At 42.5% G+C, this 20,894-nt stretch overlaps 1 protein-coding gene across 1 annotated transcript; it reads left to right on the forward strand.

The window, feature by feature from the left end:
- The first annotated feature begins 15,607 nt into the window (after positions 1 to 15,607).
- On the forward strand, positions 15,608 to 16,051 carry LOC142611953 (uncharacterized). The gene has a single exon (XM_075784097.1). The coding sequence runs from the start codon at positions 15,608 to 15,610 to the stop codon at positions 16,049 to 16,051; it is 444 nt and encodes a 147-aa protein (XP_075640212.1).
- The last annotated feature ends 4,843 nt before the right edge of the window (positions 16,052 to 20,894 follow it).

The following is a 20,894-nucleotide window of genomic DNA, read 5'->3' on the forward strand; positions in this document are numbered from 1 at the left end:
GAGGCAGTGAGAGAGAGAATAATAAAAAATTATAAAAATAAATAAATATTTTATTAAATAAATGTATAGAATAGATAAATTGACGTGGATGTTTTATAAATATAGTTGTATAAAATAAAATAAATAGATTTTTTTTTGTGTAAAATAGATGAAAAGTTTGCATCACCCAGTGGATGTTGTAAGATCATAAAAGTATTGACAACCGCATCAATAAGGGCTTGTTTGGTTTTAAAAAAATGGTCACTCATCACTCAGTTTTCATCACCCATCACTTATCACTCATCATTTAAAATATCCAAATTTTCTGATTCCACCTGTTTGGTACACATTTTCAACTTTTCATCCCTCAATTTTTTTTTACTTTTTGTGGACCTATACTTGAGCAATGGTCAGAGAGACTGCTGTTAGCGTACTCACCAAACCCTCATCTCCCACCATTTTCTTCACTTCACTGCACATTTCGTTTTGCCACCACCACAGTCACAGTTTAACACAAAAACTTCATTCATAGTTTAACCAAAGAAGTAAAAACAACAAAAACTTAAAATCAATTTAACATCACCTAAAGCAACTCATCACCCCAAATTCAAAACTCCATTCATACTTATTTATGATACACCAAGAAAAAAAAAAAGAGCTTCCAAATCAAAAATGAGCTTCCAACGGAGCTATTCTCGGCGCCAACAACAGAGCTTCCAGATCAAAGAACGAGCTTTCAGATCAAATCATTTCCAACAGAGATCCATCATTGCTGTGGATGCCGATTTCAACGCTTCTGCCAGATCGAGGAACGAGTACGATAGCAGCGATGAGGAGAATGAGCGTGTGGTGGAGCTTTTTGGCATGTGATCGAAGATCGACATCGATGATCTCTCGGCTTGGGTCAGCATGGGTCGGCGTGTGAGTGACCGGTGGGAGAAGAACAAAAAAGAAAGAATAGAAAGAACACTGAATCAGAAGAAAGCAAAAAGAACGCTGTATGTGTGAGTGGTCGGTGAGTATGAGCTTTTTGCTCTGAAGAAGAACAAAAAGAAGATCAGATAAAGAAGAAGAGAGAAAGAAAGAAAAGTGGAGAAGAAATGAAAAAAAAAAAAAAGAAAGAAAGAAAAGTGGAGAAGAAATGAAAAAAAAAAAAGAAAGAAAGAAAAGAGAAAGTGACTGGCTTTTTGGGGCCCACAATCTCCTCTTATTTATGAACATGCCATTGAAAATCAAATTTTGAGTTATGAAAATAGGTTTCATCTGTTTTTATTTTCCATGACTGTGATCTGGTTTTTTGAGTGACTAGTCGTGAAAACAATGACTAAAAACTCATCCAAACAACTACTCCTCTGTGAGACCCACTTATTTTGGATGATGGATCATGAAAACTAAGTGACATCACTCAGTTTTCATGCAACCCAAACAAGCTCTAAACAATTGCATCATCTAAAATATGAAAACGTGTGGGGGCACGCTGTTGATTTTTTTATTGGATGTCGATAAGTTTAAAGCAGAAAGCAGGTTATGATAAACTCGGTACAATAGTCACATGTTGCTTCCTGTAATGGTCCATTCAATGAAAGGACATTGAATAGACAAGGATGATATGATAGTCCTTGTTAATACATAAAATAAATTCCATTGACTCAAGAACCATGGATCAATTTGCCTTTGTGTTTTGTCTATTTTCCCAGCGTTTATTGCTGATTTCGAATCTCCAATCACAAATCTCAACTGCACATGAACTTTGTGAGGCCTGCATTTGTTCGTAACAAAGTTCCAGCGCAATGTGCCAAAACTTCAATGAAAAATCTGTATATGTAAGTTTCTAAATCAGTCACAGTAGTGGGGGGTATTTAGGAATCCAAGTTTTAGGTCTGTATGATTGATTGGGATGATTATTGGGGGATGGATAATAGGAATGAGAAAAATGAGGAAAAAAATTTGTGTTTTTGTTTGTTTGGTTGGGGTCGATTAGGTCCAGTGTCCAGTGACGTTAGACATTTGAAATTGTAACACATGTTTATTTTTAAATACGTGTCACCATTCGAAGAAGCACTAAACCCAAACATCTTCCGTTTAGTTGATCAATGATAGGAGAGATTAAATAAGGAAGAAAGCTGGTTGTACTTTCCACTTGGGTCCACCAAAATGCAAAGTGTAAGTGCACAATTGCACCTGGCCCCAAGAACAGTTACGGGTCCAGGCCCAATGAGCCTTAAACAATATGAATTTGTAGAGTGTGGGCTTGAAACCCAGGTTAGAAGTATGTGGGGATTAAATGACAAACTAAGGATTTCGAATACTTGGAAACAATAAGGAATATTGTAAATTGGCCTCCTCGGACGTAAACCGAGAGCTGTTCTTATATTATATCCCTTTCTTAGTCTTTTCTTTCTTTTTAGGTTACAAAAAGTTCTCCATTTTCTATTCTAGGTTTCTTCTTAAATACTCCTCTTTTGAACACTTTGTACACGTGTTGCCCCACCTCCCCCTTAGCCTAGATATTTCCCTTCTCAGTGCCTTTGAATAGTAACCAGAAGTTTCTCTTCTACTGTTCAGGTGTCACTTCCCCATAAATGCGGCCAGGGTGGTAGGTGCAGGGTCTTTAATGTGGAGGTAGCAGCCTTTATCTTTGACATTTCTTCAACATCGGTACTTCTGGGGCGTTCTAGGATTCCCCCCTTTCAACCATTGGCCTTAACCATGTCATCCCCTAATCTTTACTATGAAATCCCGAGTTCTTCAATGTTCATCCGAGGATAAGGTCACCCTCGGCTGGATCCTCGGATCCTCGGCGTATGGGCCGACCCATAGTACTAACAATTTCTAAACCCAGGATCAGGTCGGCCTTCCTTAACACGGCCCAAAAGGCCCACGTTCCCATCAGGATCTTTTTGCCCCCCACAATAGCCCCTCAAAACTCTAATTTTCAACGTCCGAGGAGAAAAATAGGGTTTTGATCCGACGAGAACCTACTCCAATCATTTTGTGAGTAATGGCACGTGTGGAAATCGTTTCGCGTCCCAGAAGATGCCATTTGGCGGTTTTATTTTGAACAACGCGCGTATTTAATACTGCCAGTTACACTTTGTCCCTCACGTTCAACGGTGAGATGGGCATCCAACGGCCCTCATTACTCCACGAAATTTTAGGCGAGACAAATATAATTTCGAGGCCGCCTTTTCGCACGTCGTGACGCTTCGTGAACCTGCGCCTTCATTTAATTCCTCTCGGGGTAATCCCATCAAGACATCAGCCATCATTCCTTACTTGCAGAAAACCGTGGAAATTTGAGCTCCTTCAACCTTGTAAGTTCTTGCTCCTATTCTTAACCTTTTTCTCCCTGATATTTTTCCTCGGCTATCATTACAAACACTATCCCTTTTAGAGTTTAGTCTATCGTTCCTCTGTAATGGGAAAATTCAAGTGTCTAGTTGATACCGCCGCTGGGATGGAAGGCTTTAGAGCCAAATACCGTATTCCCAGCGACGTAGGGTTAGAATATTGCCCGGCAACAGCCGTGGCCGGTTCTAGGAAAGAGGGAGAGGTTATCATTCCTATGATAGCCTTTCTAGAGGGTGGGATGACCCTTCCAATGAAACCTGTAACTAGGGAGTACCTTCGCAACCACCGGTTGTGTCCCAATCAATGCCTCCCAAACGTTTTTAGAGTTCTAGGTAGTGTAGATGCTCTAAACGAGCAGATGGGTTTAAACCTCACATGGCACGATGTCGTGTTCCTATATGAGTCCCATAAACTTTCTAAAGTAGGTTATTACATTAAATCTCGGTCCAGCACCGTTAGGCTAATCTCCTGTCTGCCCAAATCAAACAAAGGCATGAAGGACGACTACTTGATCGTGTCTGGGAACTGGCACGACGGCTTCCACTGCCCAGTTGAGTGGGGGGATCCAGGTGCGACGCCATAGGATTAATCTCCCCACAACACAACTTCTCCTAACACACACACAGAAATGCATATTCGTACTTACTTAAATTTGTTAAACATCTATGTAAATCTGACCAGGTTTGTTTGTTTTGACGTCTTTTTTGCAGATAAGCAACACGTGCGTCCTCGTCTGAGTCACTGTAACATCGCATCTAAACCGGTACTTCGCTCCGAGGTGTTCGTTAGTGAAGACCTACAACTCCGGGCTGCTCACCTTATTCTTGGGTACACCCCCCTTTCCAAAGACTTCCAGGAGATAGAGAACGCCATAATTGCGGGCGACCGAAGACGAAAGAGGATAAACGTAGCTCGGCCCCACTTTTTGGACGACCGTGACCTCCCGGACGCTCCTAACACCATTTAGTACAACCGGCCGATAGCAGCAGTCCCCCTCGCCGTGCACTCACAAGCAACTGTCGTTCCAGAAGAGCAGGTGTCTTCTTCGCACACACTTGACGACGAGATAGACCAATTCCATCTCGAAGACACCGAGAGACCTCGCGGGAACCCGCCAGTGGTACTTTCCGACGAGGAGGAAGAAGCCACCGAGGCCTCTGGAATTGCAGGGTTTGTGGTTGCCCTTCCCGAAGACGAATTAGAAGAAGACATGGGAAGAATGGAGGGTCTCCTCACCAATAGGGCTGCTAAGGTCGCAGAGAAAAAGAAAACGGGGACGTCCCAAGTTCCCCCAACTTTACCTCCTCCTCCTCCTCCAGCTGAGCCAAAACTGCCAGCCGAGGATCCCAAGAAGAAGAGGAAGGGGGATAATGAGGGGACGATTAATAAAGACCCCAAGAAACCACGCCAACAACTCCCACCGGCCCGGCCAGCCAGGCCGGATGGGGGCAAGGGGAGAGCCCGTTCGGCTGAAATCGGGAATTCGGGACGAGGCCGAAGTGCGCCGAGCACCGACCACCCGGTCCCCCGATCTAAGGCTGGACGGCGCACCCATCTCCGCCACCCGCATAAGGGCCGAACAAGGCCACGCCCACCACCTGGCCGAGGTCTTGGAACGCCCTCTTCGCCGTCGCCCAAGGACATGGAGATCTTGGAAAAGATGGGCCGGCCACAACTATTCCTCTCACTAAAAAGAGACTTAGCGTTGGTAAGTTTTTCTCCTTTTTAGGGAGATTCCACTTTTAATAATATTTATAGGTAAGTTTGTTTCTTATTATTCCTAACTCCATCATACTTTACTACAAAGTTATTCAGAGGTCTTCGTAGCCGAGAAGTTTATTGAAGACACTCGGAAAATAGCCAGACCGAGCTCGAAATCGGGATGGAACCGAGAAGTCCTCGGGCACAGCCCTTGCCGCAAATGAGAAGTTGACCTCGGAGGTGGCCGATCTGAGGAGAGAGAAAAATGGGGTCGAGTCAAACTTGAAGACCATGAAGACCTGCATAGAAGGACAGCCGCAAGCTCCTTCATGAAAGAGATGAAGAACTCTCCCAAGCTCAAAGGGAGTGCTCGGACCGAAGAAGCAACTGGCTCCGATGAAGGAAGAAGCCAGCTCCTTCCAACTCTCTCTTCAAGCCGCCAAGGTGCAAGTTTCGATGAAGGGGTAGCACCACAGAGGAGCAAACACGGAGGAGTTCGCGGCTTTATGCCGTGAATACCGTCAAAAAGTATGGGGGAAGCTTTAAACGTAGCAGAGTTCCCCAATCTTCGGATTTGAGGAAGTCCGAGAATGTTTGGCTTCCCCTAGAAATACAGGAGATTGAAGAGGCTCCCGCTCGCTACTCCTATCCCCGAGACAACTCCTCCCCGCTCTACCTCCGTGGTCCCACAAAGAAATTCGATCCTACGTAACCTTCGGTTCCAATAAAGAAAAGGAAGGAGGAGTGGGATGCAGCAGAAGGACTTGAACCACAAAGGTGGAACCCAACGTCCTTCCAACAAAGACAGGATAAAGGGAAGCAGTTATGACTCCTTTCGAGCCGGAGTTGAGAAAGACCGAGTGGCACTAGTACCTCTCAAAGAAGATCCTCCTCTAACAGCCTTAGGACTTAGCTTAGGGCTTCTCTTTTTCCATTTTTTTTTTGTTTTTGAATTATATATTGTAATGCATACTCAACTGATTAATGAAGAACGATTTCGTTTACTTTTCACTTGGATTGTATCTGTTTTTTACTTTATTCTTTTTGTACTTATTACAAAAGTTTCCCATTAAGTCATATCAAAAGTTTCTCAGAGTATAAAAATCTAACTCCAAGGATTGCACAATCATAACTTCCACATAATCATGCGTATATTATTAAAGATTTAATACAAGGTGACATGGTTAATTCATTTGAACAATGCCTCGATTAAGAAGAAGAGAGGGCCTCATAAGAAGAAGAGAGGGCCTCATATAACGATTAAACCCTTGTAATGCGTAGCTCTGTTTCTAGTAAGATGTAAGATCCGAGGACCATTCCTTACACAATCAGAAGTTAACTTTACGATCCGAGTTAATAAACAGTAACGTATTAACATCCAGACACAATCAGAAGTTAACTTTAATCAAAGTCGTAGTCCGAAGATAAATATTAAGCAATCTTTCGTTTAATTCTTAAAAATTGTAACTGTAAATGTTAATTTTCCCAAAGTAGGAGGTCCGAGGACCCGGCATAACTAAGATTCTGTTTAACAAATGATAAGACATCAATTTCCCCAAGGTTTGTGGTCCGAGGACTGCACTTAACCAAGTTTCTGTTTGATTCTTTAGAACAATAACTTCAAATGTTAATTTTCCCAAAGTAGGAGGTCCGAGGACCCGCAGCATAACTAAGGTTCCGTTTTAACAAATGATAAGACATCAATTTCCCCAAGGTTTGTGGTCCGAGGACTGCACTTAACCAAGTTTCTGTTTGATTCTTTAGAACAATAACTTCAAATGTTAATTTTCCCAAAGTAGGAGGTCCGAGGACCCGGCATAACTAAGGTTCTGTTTAACAAATGATAAGACATCAATTTTCACAAGGTTTGTGGTCCGAGGACTGCACTTAACCAAGTTTCTGTTTGATTCTAAAAATTGATAATTGCGAGCGTCAGAGCTACTCATAACTTTGAAATATAAACTGACAAAAGCTCATTTCATTAATAATAATACCTTCTAAGATTATTTACATTCCATGGACGTGGAACAATTCGTTCGTCTAGATCAGCTAGCCTATATGACCCTATGCCTGCTACTGAAACAATGCGATAGAGGCCTTCCTAGTTAGGTCCTAGCTTACCCCATGCTGGGTTCTTAGAAGTGCCTACAACTTTCCTTAATACAAGATCACCAGGTGCAAGTGGCCTTAGCTTCACGTGGGCATCATATCCTCGTTTTAGCCTTCGCCGATAATAAGCCAATTGGACCATAGCCCTCACGCCGTTCCTCAAGTAAATCAAGATCTTTCTCTAGAAGTCCCCGGTTATTCTCCGGGCTAAAAGAACTTGTCTTTAAAGTAGGAAAACCAGATTCTAGCGGTATCACCGCCTCGGCTCCATAAGTCATAGAGAATGGCGTCTCTCCGGTTGACCTGCGCGGTGTGGTCCGATATGTCCACAGGACACGAGGGAGCTCTTCTACCCATCTCGCCTTTCGCATCGTTTAACCTCTTCGAGCCCGTTAACTATGACCTTGTTAATCGCCTGCGGCTTGTCCATTTCCTTGAGGGTAAACGGGGTGGAATATCCGTTTATGATACCCATGTCACCACAATACTTCCTAAAAGCCCTACTATCGAACCGGACACCATTATCGAGATGAGTGTGTGTGGTATTCCGAATCTAGTGACAATATTTTTCCATATAAATTTCTTGGAATCAACATCTCGTATATTGGCTAAGGGCTCGGCTTCAACCCATTTAGTGAAGTAGTCGTTCCCCACGAGCAGCCACCTTTTGTTGCCCCTCGGAAATGGCCCTACAATGTCCAAGCCCCATTGTGCGAAAGGCCAAGGGCCGGAGAGAGGGTTAAGAACCCCTCCAGGTTGGTGGATATTAGGGGCGAACCTCTCGACATTGATCACATTTTACGGCATAGTCCTCGAGCCTCCCTCCTGCATATTGGGCCACCAATAACCCCGAGTCAGTGCTCGCATGGGCTAAGGACCTTCCCCCAGTTGTGGCTCCCACAAATTCCCTCATGCAATTCCTCCAACAATGCTTCGTTGATTCAGGGGTGTACACACAACAAGTACGGTCTGAAAAGGATCGTTTGTATAGCTCCGTGGTCCTCGGACAACCGGAAACGCCCGCCTTTCGACGTAACTTTTCCTCCGCTTCGGCCTTGGCTTCGGGAAGAATGTCATTTTTAAGAAAAGATATGATCGAATCCATCCAACTAGGACCAGGCCTTATTAGATGGATGCGAGGTGCGTTAGGTTACAAGAGAAGGTTCTACCAAATCCCGAACGAGGATAACCCTTGGTAAACCTTGAGCCGAGGGATGTTGCCAACGTAGCCAAGGAATGCATGAGTGTTTCCACTCCTAGAAACGTGAGCTAAGGCAAAGGAGTCAAATTCGCCCGCCGGCATTTGACTGGGCCAAATACTCTTGCATTCTGGGGTCTCTAGCCTCCATGGTTCCCATGACCTGGCCGACCACTAACTGAGAGTCCGAGAACACGTGGATTTCCTTGCCACCCATCTTATGTACCATTTGCATGCCTACCAAGACTGCTTCATACTCGGCCTCGTTATTAGTAGCCGAGAAGGCCAATCTCCAAGATTTTTCAAAGACAATTCCTTCAGGGGACAATAGAACAAGTCCAACACCAGACCCTTTTTGATTAGCGCCCCATCCACATAAACTCTCCAAACCGAGGGGCGATACGTACGTGATCACACCAACCGATTTTTCACCCATGTGTGCTTCTTTTGAAGTTTCTTCTAACAATGGTTCGCAAAACTCGCCACCAAATCAGCGAGGACACGTGCCCTTTACCGATGTGCGAGGCCCGTATTTAACATCAAAGGCTCCCAAAATGGTTCCCCATTTTGCCACCCTGCCAGCAGTAACCAGGACTACGCAACACTGACCTTAAGAGGCAACCGGGTCAAAACAACCACGGTATGAGATTGGAAATAATGAGGAAGTTTGCGCGTGGCGTGGACTACGGCCAGGAAGTGCTTTTTCCAAGGGCGATAATAGCGCACCTGCCTCATTCAAGGATTTACTAACGTAGTAGATCGCTCTCTGTACCCCGCTTTCATTCCTTATAAGGACTAAGCTCACCGCGTGAATAGCCACGGCCGGATAAGCGAATAAAACCTCGTCCACTTGGGCGAGATAAAATAGGTGGCCGAGAAAGATATTGCTTAAGCCGTTGGAAAGCTAATTCGCAGCCCTCGGTCCATTGAAACCCTTTCCACTTGTGCAACAAGCTGAAAGAAAGACGACACCGATGTACCTGACCGAGAAATAAATCTATTCAACGCAGCAATCATTCCAGCCAATTTTCGAATCTCTTTGGGTTCCTAGGTGGCGCAAATTCGAATAGCCTTAACTTGCACCTTTGGGTTTACCTCTATGCCCCTATGAGTAATCATAAATCCCAAGAACTTCCCGGATCCCACGCCAAAAGAACACTTGGAGGTGTTAAGGCGCAATTTATACTTCCTTAGCATCTGGAAGGTGTCGGACAGATCTGTCATGTGTGAAGGTACTGTCTTACTCTTCACCACCATATCATCCACATACACTTCGATGGTTTTCCCCGATTCGTTCAAACATTCGGGTCATCATTCTTTGATAAGTAGCCCCACATTTTTTAATCTAAATGGCATGACCTTATAATGATAGTTCCCGGTTGGAGTAATGAAAGCAACCTTCTTCCCGATCCCTCTAACGCCAAGGGAATTTGGTGGTAACCCCGGAAGGCGTCCAAGAAACTCATCCGAGGATGTCCAACAAGATAGCATCTACCGGTTGATCAATCCGTGGCATTGGGAACGAATCTTTAGGATAGGCCTTGTTCGGATCGGTAAAGTCCACACATACTCTCCACTTGCCGTTCTTCTTCTTAACAACAACGGTATGAGCCAACCATTCGGGGTAGAAAACCTCTTTGATAGCCCCCGCCCTTTTGAGTTTAAGAACTTCTTCCTTCACAGGCTTCGAATGTTCTCGGGAAGATCGCCGAGGTGGCTGCCTCCTCGGAACAATGGCGGGATTGACGTTTAAACGATGACAAATAAAGCTCGGATCTACGCCCGGAGCCTCATAGGGGTCCCACGCAAAACATCTAAATTATCTTTCAGAAATTTCAGCAACTCCATCTTCTCTTGGTGTGGCAAAAGTATGCCAACCTGGAAAAACCTCTCTGGATCATCCGTTATTACAAACTTCTCTAACTCCTCACAAACAGCCTCGTCTCCCGTCATCGCTCCAGGTGCCTCCGGAGCTGTTAATTGCTATGACTCCACGGATGGGCAAGGTTGATGACTCAATTTCTCGACCGACGAAGCACCGCGGCCGATATGCATTGCCTAGCCACTACCCGGCCGCCAAGGATTTCCTCGACATGCTCCCCGAGGGGAATTTCACCTTAACATGTAAGGTAGAGGGAGACGGCCTCCCAAGGCGTGCAACCATGGCCTGGCGAGGATGTTGTATATGGAGAGTACGCGTCAACCACAATGAAATCTATCTCAACCGTTCCCGTGCCGGATTGAACGGGTAAACGGATCCGTCCCTTCGGCACAACGCCTTCCTTCGAAGCTTATAAGTGGGGAGTCGTAAGGGGTTAAATCTTCCAACTCAATCTTAGCCCTTTAAATAGATCGGGTACATGATATCACTGCACCGCGCCCGATCTATCATCACCCTCCTCACATCATAGTTCCCTATCCCGAGGGTAACCACAAGAGCATCGTCATGGGGCCGGATAGTCCCTACTTTATCCTCCTCGAGAGAAACCCAAGACAGTAAAGTACACTTTAATCTCTTCGGCTCGCTACCTACATCCTCGGCCTTTGCGGACGGGAAACCGCCATCACCCTAGTGGGACTGAGCCGGTCCCTACCAGGTGCAGGAGATAACATTAATTGTTCCCAATGATGGCCGAGATGAACGTTCCTCCGGTTGTTTGAAACAACTTGACACCTTGATGGCTGACACAAGTGCTGCTTTAACTTTCCCTCACCGACGAGCTGCTCTAGATGGTTCCACAGGGTCCGACAGTTCTCATTAGTGTGACCCACATCCTGATGATACTAACAGAAAAGGTTTTGATTTCTTCTCGCAGGGTCCCCTGCCATCTTGCCGGGCCATCTGAAGAAGGGCTCCTTACGAACCTTTTCTAATAACTGATGCACTGGTTCTCGGAACACAGTATTTACAGCCTGGGGTGCTGCCGAGCCGGATTGTCCGAAGTAATCCCTCCTCGGCTTATTGTGATATCTGTCCGACCTGAAATCCCTTCTCTCTTGCGGGATAACCTTCTCCTTTCCTTTTCCCTGCTGCTGGTCTTCCTCTACCCTTTTATATTCATCAATACGATCCATAAGACGGCGTACGCTGCGGACAGGCTTTTTCGTCAAGGACTTTCTTAGGTCGTGATCAGTAGGGAGACCCACCTTAAAGGTATTAAGCGCCACCTCATCAAAGTCACCGTCTATTTCATTAAACATCTCCCAGTATCGGTCGGAGTATGCTTTCAGTGTCTCCCCTTCCTTCATGGCCATGGATAGCAACGAGTCCAATGGCCGAGGGACTCTGCTACACGTAATGAACCGCGAAGCAAATGCCCTAGTTAGCTCCCCAAATGACCCTACAGATCCCGATTTGAGACCGTTAAACCATCTCATAGCCACAGGTCCCAAGCTGGAGGGGAAGACTTTACACATCAAAGTCTCGTTGTGAGAGTGCCTGCCATCCTTTGGTTGAAGTGACTCACGTGCTCCACCGGATCGGTCCGGCCATTATAGATGGTAAACGTGGGTGGGTGAACCTCCTGAAGCCTCCCTCTCAATCCTCCGTGAAACGGAGATTTAGAGAGTTGGTGCAACGCCCTACTTATGGTATCGTTGCCTAAGCCCCTAGAACGAAACTTCTTACGCCCGCTTGTTGGTTGATCGTCCTCTTCACCTAGGGATGTTGCGCTGGTGGGGAACGTGACCTTGAAGCTGTAGACAACCCCCCTATCTTTCTCTCGAGGAAGAACTAGACGAGGACGGGGAAACCTTACGTTTAGCACGGCGTAACTTCCTCTTCAAACGATTGATTTCCTTCTGCATGGATTTAGAACCCTCATCGTGAGTAGTGCTACCTCCTCCATGAGTATGGCTAGCACCTGGGTATTCTGTATGGACGCTTCCCTCACGATCCCTACGATGTTCAAGACGTTCAAAGTGATCTTCCGGTTGTGATCCTTGTGACTCTGCATGGTGAGAGCCCAAGCCTGCCATAATATCCCTACTTCTTCTAGACTAGATTCCCCACAGACGGCGCCAATTGTAAGTGCACAATTGCACCTGGCCCCAAGAACAGTTACGGGCCCAGGCCCAATGAGCCTTAAACAATATGAATTTGTAGAGTGTGGGCTTGAAACCCAGGTTAGAAGTATGTGGGGATTAAATGACAAACTAAGGATTTCGAATACTTGGAAACAATAAGGAATATTGTAAATTGGCCTCACTTACGTAAACCGAGAGCTGTTCTTATATTATATCCCTTTCTTAGTCTTTTCTTTCTTTTTAGGTTACAAAAAGTTCTCTATTTTCTATTCTAGGTTTCTTCTTAAATACTCCTCTTTTGAACACTTTGTACACGTGTTGCCCCACCTCCCCCTTAGCCTAGATATTTCCCTTCTCAGTGCCTTTGAATAGTAACCAGAAGTTTCTCTTCTCTTGTGTGTCACTTCCCCATAAATGCGGCCAGGGTGGTAGGTGCGGTCTTTAATGTGGAGGTAGCGACCTTTATCTTTGACATTTCTTCAACATCGGTACTTGGGCGTTCTAGGATTCCCCCCTTTTAACCATTGGCCTTAACCATGTCATCCCCTAATCTTTACTATGAAATCCCGAGTTCTTCAATGTTCATCCGAGGATAAGGTCACCCTCGGCTGGATCCTCGGATCCTCGGTGTATGGGCCGACCCATAGTACTAACAATTTCTAAACCCAGGATCAGGTCGGCCTTCCTTAACACGGCCCAAAAGGCCCACGTTCCCATCAGGATCTTTTTGCCCCCCACACAAAGCATGAGACAAAAATCTTTAGCTTATTCAATTATTTTTTTATCCTCATTATACCTTTCAACCATCTACCACAATTGGCATCTTATATATTATACATATATAATAATGGGATAAGAGTAAATTTATATAGATTATCTTCTTTATCATTTCACTTATTATTTTTTCATCATTCTAACCAAACACATTTATAATGAAAAATTAAATATTTTCTATCCTCCTAATCAAGTCAAAATCTATGAATTAAGTGTGTCTTTAAATTCTTGTAGTTTCCATTGTACAGTATTTTTGCTAGCTTATATGTTAAATATGTGAAAAAAAGTTAAAATTTAGTTTATTTTTTAAAAAAGCTAGTTTATTTTTAAGCTTAGACAAAAAGAAAAAAAAAAAGGTAAACAAACATCTATTATAGTAATGGCAATTTTGCCCTGCCCCACCCCGCCCCGCCCCTCCCCTCCCCTCCCCTCTCCACTTTGCCCAGCGTGAGTTTTTCCTATCTTGCAAAGGTGGTGGGGCAAGATTTTAGCCATGCACCACGAGGCAGGGAGAGATGAGTTAAAACATTTTAGACCCACCTCGCCCTGTCCCTGCCTCGCCCTGCATTAATAAGAGTTATAATTATAAATTTTTCATACCCTACGTATTAATATTAGCTTATTTGATTCTACCCAACGTAGCTTTTTGCCTCTATTTTGTCATGTGTTATACTATGAGATTTTTGTTTTTGTTGTAATATTGTCTTGTCAAACACTTGGATAATATTATTCAGTTTTTACTAAAAATTAGTTTGATTTGATGAGATAAATTTAGTTTTAATTTCAAGTATATTTTTATTAATGAAACAGGTTTTATTAAAAAAAAATTGTATTAGTTGTGGGGCAAATGAACAAGAAGTAGTGTTTTATGGGGTGGGGTGAGACTTCGGGGTCCCTAAGGGGCAAGAAAATTTTCCCTATCATGTGAGATGAGGCGGTAATAGAATAAGACAAACTCATGCGGGTGGAGGTGAAAACCTCATCTTTTGACCCCACCTCGCCCCATTGCCATCCCTAGTTTGTTATCAGCAAAAGGGATACTTGCAACTAATAGTGATGAAGCTGAGCTTTTGGCTTGTCGAAGAGTAATTGAATTTTCTATTGAAGCGAGTTTTAGAGACCTTGTTATCAAAGGTGATAATCATTATGTCATGAAATCTATAATGGCTTATGGGAATATTTTTTCTCAGCATGGTCATGTCCTTCTGGATATCCAAGTTCTCCTTTCAAGTTTCAATGTAGCCCTAGGCCTAGGTCACTTAGGCCATCGCCTAGGGCCCCCTACTAGAGAAAGGCCCCAAAATTTGGGGCAAAAATTGATATATTTTTTTTAGATACAAGAAAAAAAAAATAGTTTTACATTTTTCCTCCACTTTTAAGAAGTCCCAAAGCATTGAGTAATGCTAAAGATAATACAATTTTAAATACATAGGGCTTACGATTATGTGTCACTATTCTTAAGAAATAATTCAAACAGGAAAATGCTAGAAATGCTATAAATTTTACTTCAAAACAGTTACAAATTAATGTGACAATTAATATGATTTGTAGACGTCAACAAACTATTAAATGTATTTTTGAATTACTTTTTGTGAATGGTGATACATCTTTATAAAAATTTATAATATCTCTAGCATCATTCATTCAAATACTGGTTTATTATCTTCTTGAAGTGTCATTAATCACATTCATTGTTACATCGTTTATAAGTTTTTTGTAGTAAAAAAAAGAGCATATTACAAAATAAAAAGAACGGATTTTTGTTATAAAAAATTATGATATTAAAAACTAGTTAAATACTATTTAAGTAATAATAGAAATGCTCCATTTAAATATATCGTCTTAGGCCTCAAAGTTTGTTGGGTCATTCTTGGCAAGTTTCAATTGGTTTTCATTACTTCATACAATGTCGTGAGGCAAATTATGTAGTCCACTTGTTAGCATGCTATGCTAGGCACATTCCAAATAATGTTATTTGGAATGTGACAAGTGCTAGTGATTTAGAAACATGCAGCATGTCCCAGCAGAAAACTTGACCAACATTGCATCACCTTAGCCATTCTCCACATGGGGGATCGATATACTGGGCCCCTACCCCCTAGTAAGAAGCATGTAAAATTCCTCATCGTTGCTATTGACTATTTCACAAAATGGGTGGAAGCCGAGCCTTTAGCAGTAATAATGGAGGCCAAGATACAACACTTCGTGTGGCAAAACCTCGTTTGTGGGTTCGGGATCCTGCGGGTTATCATCTCTAAAAATGAACGACAATTTGACAGCCACAAGTTCAGGGATTTTTGCAAGGAGTTAGGGATAAGGAATCACTATTCTTCCCCTGGACACCCACAAGCAAACGGCTAGACTAAAGTTACAAATCGAACTTTGCTTAAGCTAATCAAAACCCAACTTGAGGGAGCAAAAGGCGCATGGCCTTAAGAGCTACCAGGAGTTTTATGGGCCTGCAAAACAATGACGAGAACAACAACGGGCGAGACACCCTTCAAGCTGGCATTTGGAACTAAAGTAGTGATTCCTGTGGAAGTTGGAATGTTGAGTCTCAGAAGAACATGTTATGACGAACACAATTATGACAAGGGCCTCAAGCTAGCTTTCGATTGCTTACCCGAGGTCAGGGATGACGCAGCTCAGAGAATGGCCCTATATCAAGAAAGGATGACAAAGTACTACAATCAAAGGGTAAAGCTGAAGCATTTCAATCCTAGAAATATGAAACTGCGGAAGGTTTCACAAGCCACCAAAGATCCAAGCGAAGGGAAGCTAGGCCCTAACTGGGAAGGTCAATACAAGGTCGTCCGTTATTCAAGAAGAGGAAGCTACTACCTGGAGGATGCAAACGGGAAACCTTTTCCTCGTCCTTGGAACGCAGAGCACCTTAAAAAGTACTATCAATGAGGAAACAGACCTTCCGCACTAATAAGTTCTAGAATTTGGAACACCTCGTTTATTCATCAATAGATAAACAGGATTTTATTGTTTTCACACATTTGTTCTATTTTCAGTACTTTATTTTCAATAATTTTTTCATGAAGTAGCATCCTTGTAACCCCCTTTTTTATAAGCAAGGACGAATAAAACAGACAAAATGTTTGCAGAGCTATTTCTTTTCAAATGATTAAATGTCAAACACTCCATGGTTAAAATCTCCTTCATCGAAAAGGTAAGTTCAAAGCACAACATTTACAATAAAAACTCCGTCAGCATCAAAGATGAGTTTAAATCATAACAAAGTGATAAAAACTTTAAGTTTAAATCACGAGGATAAAAACTCCATCAATATAAATGACAAAATTTAAAATCCAAATCAAGTGATAAAAACTTTTAAGTTTAAATCACAAGGATAAAAGCTCCGTCAATATGAATGACGAAGTTTAAAATCCAAATCATGTGATAAAAACTTTTAAGTTTAAATCACAAGGATAAAAGCTCCATCAATAAGAATGACAAAGTTTAAAATCCAAATCATGTGATAAAAACTTTTAAGTTTAATTCACAAGGATAAAAGCTCCATCAATAAGAATGACATAGTTTAAAATCCAAATCATGTGTTAAAAACTTTTAAGTTTAAATTAGAAGGATAAAAGCTCCATCAATATGAATGACGAAGTTTAAAATCCAATCAAGTGATACAATTTTTTAAGTTTAAATCACGAGGATAAGAGCTTCATCAATATAACTGACAAAGTTTAAAGTCCAAGATGAGTGATAAAGACCTTAAGTTTAAATCGCGTAGATAAAAGACTCAGTCAACATACATGACGGGTTCAACTTATGAATCCAGTGATAAAAAGCACAATCTAAGCGATAAAAAACTACAAGTTTAATTCGCAGATCTTGAACGATTGGTATAGCATAAGCAAAGTGACAAGTTAGTAGCACAAACTTTGATTAAAAGCCTCAAAACCAAGAGGCACTAAAGCAAAGAACTAAGGCCCCAAAGCAAGGAGGCAACCATTGTTCTTCAAAAATAGAACCCCAAAACAAAGGGGCAACCATTGTTTTAAAAAAAAAAGAAAAAAAAGAAAAAGAAAATGAATATGCTACGGAAGAGGGGCAGCAAGCTCATAGGTATCCTTGCCTTCAGCGACGTCCTTCCTAGCTAAATCTTTCTCCATCGCCACACCAGTTTCAGTTTCTTCTTGCTCCTTGGCTCCGTCTGCAAGTACGTCGGTGTCCATCTTCTCGAAGTCTAAATTGGAGAAGTCCACGGCCAAGCTATGATGCTTCATTATCCACCGACACAGAAGCTTGAACCCTTTGAAGTACTGAATAAATTGAAGATCTGAGAATTCATCTGACTGCTTGAATTTCTAAATAAGTTTCTCTTTCTTCGCATTAGTTTTTAGGAGGGCAGCTTGAATCTCTTCCTCATTTTGGATGACAAGCACTTTCTCCACACGCAAGGCTTTAGTAAGCTCCTTTATTTTCTCATTCGCATTGTTCATCTCATTCATAGTAGCAATCAGATCCTTCCTCAACTTGGAGCATTCAACTTTAACAGATTCTGCCTTTGAATTAGCCACCATAACCTTCTCCTTCGTATTCAGATAGTTAGTCGTGATGCGCAATGACTCCCTAAGGACCTGACAAAAACAAGCGAATAAGAAGAGGGACCATGCACACGTGCTCGTATAGAAAAATACCAAAGGGGCTGAAAGAGAAAAGCCACATACCTATACTAATTTATGGATATGACGACTGACTAGCTAGTGGGAGGGAATGGATGACAAACCCTTGAGTTCGTCGTCAGTATTCACGTTGTGAGCACGACCTAAAGCAGTAGCAGGGTCGTCCCAAACGCCCTCGCAACCTTGCCTTTTCCTTTAGCACGGGTAGTTGGAAGGGTGAAGGCAGTCACTTCTAAGGATGAAGTAGGAGAAGAAGGGGCAATATGAACAGGCGGAAGAACAACAGTCTCACCTTTCTCTTTGTCTCACTTCCTCTTCTTCGAATCAGCAATCAGATTGGATAAGGGCTCATTTTTCAAATTCTTGATACGGGAATACTTTTCTTTGCTATATCTAGTGGCCATTTTTGCTAAGAGAAAGAGAAGCAAGTAAATAGTCAAGCAGAGTATAGGCGAAGCTAATAAAGACAAAAGAATTTAAGAAACTTATAAATAGACAATCTTACTCTTTTCCTCTCGACGAATTTTTTTCAATGCATACTTCGAAGGCTCAAGACCTAAACAGTAGTCGAACAGATGACGAGGATTGATGAGGTCATCAAAATCCTCAACTTCACGGGCGTAGGTGAGGGCAGCATGAACCCGGTGACGATGTTTCTCTTTTAGGTCAAGACGATCAAGAGCTGCAAAGGATCAGAAGGAAAACATCGTTAAACGAACAATCACGATTTGAAAGAAAAACAAGAGAAGACAATGGAAATACGCACCAAGTGCTGGGACTTCCCATTTTCGTAGTAATCTTGGGACTTCCCCCCAAAAATCGTTAGACAAGATTTCCCAACCCGTTCCAGAAATAGAAAAGTATCGTGATTTCCAATCACGAAAGGACAAAAAAAAAACCTCTAACAATCCTAGATTTCCTATCCCAAGGTAAAAGTTCAAAGTACCCATAGTGGGTAGAGGCTTTCAAACGACAAAAAAACAAGAATTCATTCAAAGTTATCAATTCTCCATTGCAAGCAGACATCTAGATGGACATACAACTTATGATCGTCCTCCAAGCGTTAGGGACGAGTTGACCTGAGGATATTTGAAATTCATTCAAAAGTTGCATGATAAACGGATGGAAGGGAAATGAAGGCCACACAGAAAGCTAGCCTCGTAAAAGCACACCTCTCCGTGGGCAAAGTTACAAGCTTTCTCACCCAGGCGAGGTAGTCTAATAGAGGTACCCTTAGGAAATTGAAACATTTTTCTAAAACCCTTTAGATGACTCTCTTTCAAGGAATAAGACTCAAAAAGAACATGCAAGGGGTGTGACGATGAAACGAAGGCAACTTTGAAGCCGTGGTATCAACCACCTTACTTAAAGACTCTGCATTGGAAGACAATCCAGTCTCCAACTTATTGGACCTAACATCATCTCCCTTATACTCAACGATGGCCATCTCATAATGATGTTTTATCAGAAATTGATGGATTAAAGGGTAGAGAGAAATCAAAACAGGCCTAAGTGCAGAAAAATGGGACACAAACAAACCCACTTGGGGACGTTGACCAAAAGAATATCAAAAAAAACCCCCAACCTTGCAAAAAAAAAAAACCGAGGGGCACTCTTGGCTAAGGAATTCAAAACCAACCATCAAAGCATAGGGAAAAAAGGCCTTACCAGGAAATTTCGAAGTATGGAGTCTCAGTACTCTGAAGTTCAAACCAAATAGGGTAGAGGAAGAGGAACGGTTTCCCTAAAAAGGAAAAATTGGAATTATGGCGCGCCAAAATCAAGGAAGTTATACACATGCCACGAATAGAAGACCAATGCGTGTTCGTTTCCTGAAGACAAGTCGTTTTGCATTTAAGACGAGAGCCAGATTTCGAGAATCGAAAGATACGAATCGTCACGTCTAATCACATTCCAGAGATTGTCCAAGTTCTTGACGACCACGGAATGGGGGGTAACTGACGAGTATCAAGTGAAGGTCGTCTAGGTTAAAGACGACCACAACCACATCTAAGTTAGGGACGAGTGTAGGGGCAAGACCTCGCCAGTATACACAAGACAGGCCTGCGTACATTGAAAGCGTAAATAAATGCCATTAGGACTAGGACTATGCAAACCTGTACAAGAGTCGACAAGACCAACCGGCGCTGACCTTCCTGCACCGCCACTGCTATCGACCAACGGAGCTGATGCTGGCGATCGGAACGCGAAGGAACATCCGACGCCAATGCAGTGCAGTCGTCAGAGCTGCAAATCCCTCACTGATGGGTGCCAAACTGAACTGATATAGGTAAATAGTTTAATAGTTTTTCAAAGAGAATGGATATGACGTTGTTTACTGAGTATGATATTGGGTTTTATTAAAACACACACACACACACACACACACACACACACACACACACACACAACGCACCTTTTGGTTCTAGGTTTTCAAATTTCCCTCCCTATAAATACACCCTATTGTCTCATATAAGACTTAGCTCTCTCTGTCACTCTCGCCTCTCGCCGGACTGACGACTCGTGTCTGAGCTCGCACCAGCTCACCGTGGACAGGCGCCCATAGTCACCGGTAAGCCATCTTTGTGTCTTGGATATCTTGTTATTTTTTTGGTTGTTTGTAGTACGAACTTTAAATGCTAGCTGTTGGGTTTGTGTTTCTTTGTGAATGTTTGCCTTACATGGTAACATGGGTTTGTGTTTCTTGTTATTCTTTGTGTCCTAGGTTTGTGTTTCTTGTTATTTTACATGCTACAAACATTGTACTCTGTTTTATGAGAAAACAGTCAAAACACATTGTTCTTGATTTGTTGATAAGGTGAATAGTAAAGGTGATAAGGTATTAGACATTTAGTTAGCATTCCCATTTAACTCATTTAAGTGCGGTGAGGGTGAGTGGGTGACACCAGACCCACCGACTCTATTTTCTCCACCATAATGAGTTTCTCTGTTTTTGACTTTAAAGTTTATATTGCGAGGTAAAAACTAAAATGTATAAAATAAAACAAAAGGTTGAGATAGTTAAAAAAATAAAAAATCTTAAATTGATCTGAAGATTTAAGATCCCAACAGAACAAGAGTCCATGAAAATACAAACCTCAAAACCTCAT

The sequence above is a fragment of the Castanea sativa genome, chromosome 10, assembly GCF_040712315.1.
Source record: "Castanea sativa cultivar Marrone di Chiusa Pesio chromosome 10, ASM4071231v1".
Lineage (NCBI taxonomy): Eukaryota > Viridiplantae > Streptophyta > Magnoliopsida > Fagales > Fagaceae > Castanea > Castanea sativa.

Bases quoted from the DNA above. Each gene is read 5' to 3' on its own strand.
- LOC142611953 (XM_075784097.1), top strand. From the start codon at position 15,608: ATGACGAGAACAACAACGGGCGAGACACCCTTCAAGCTGGCATTTGGA.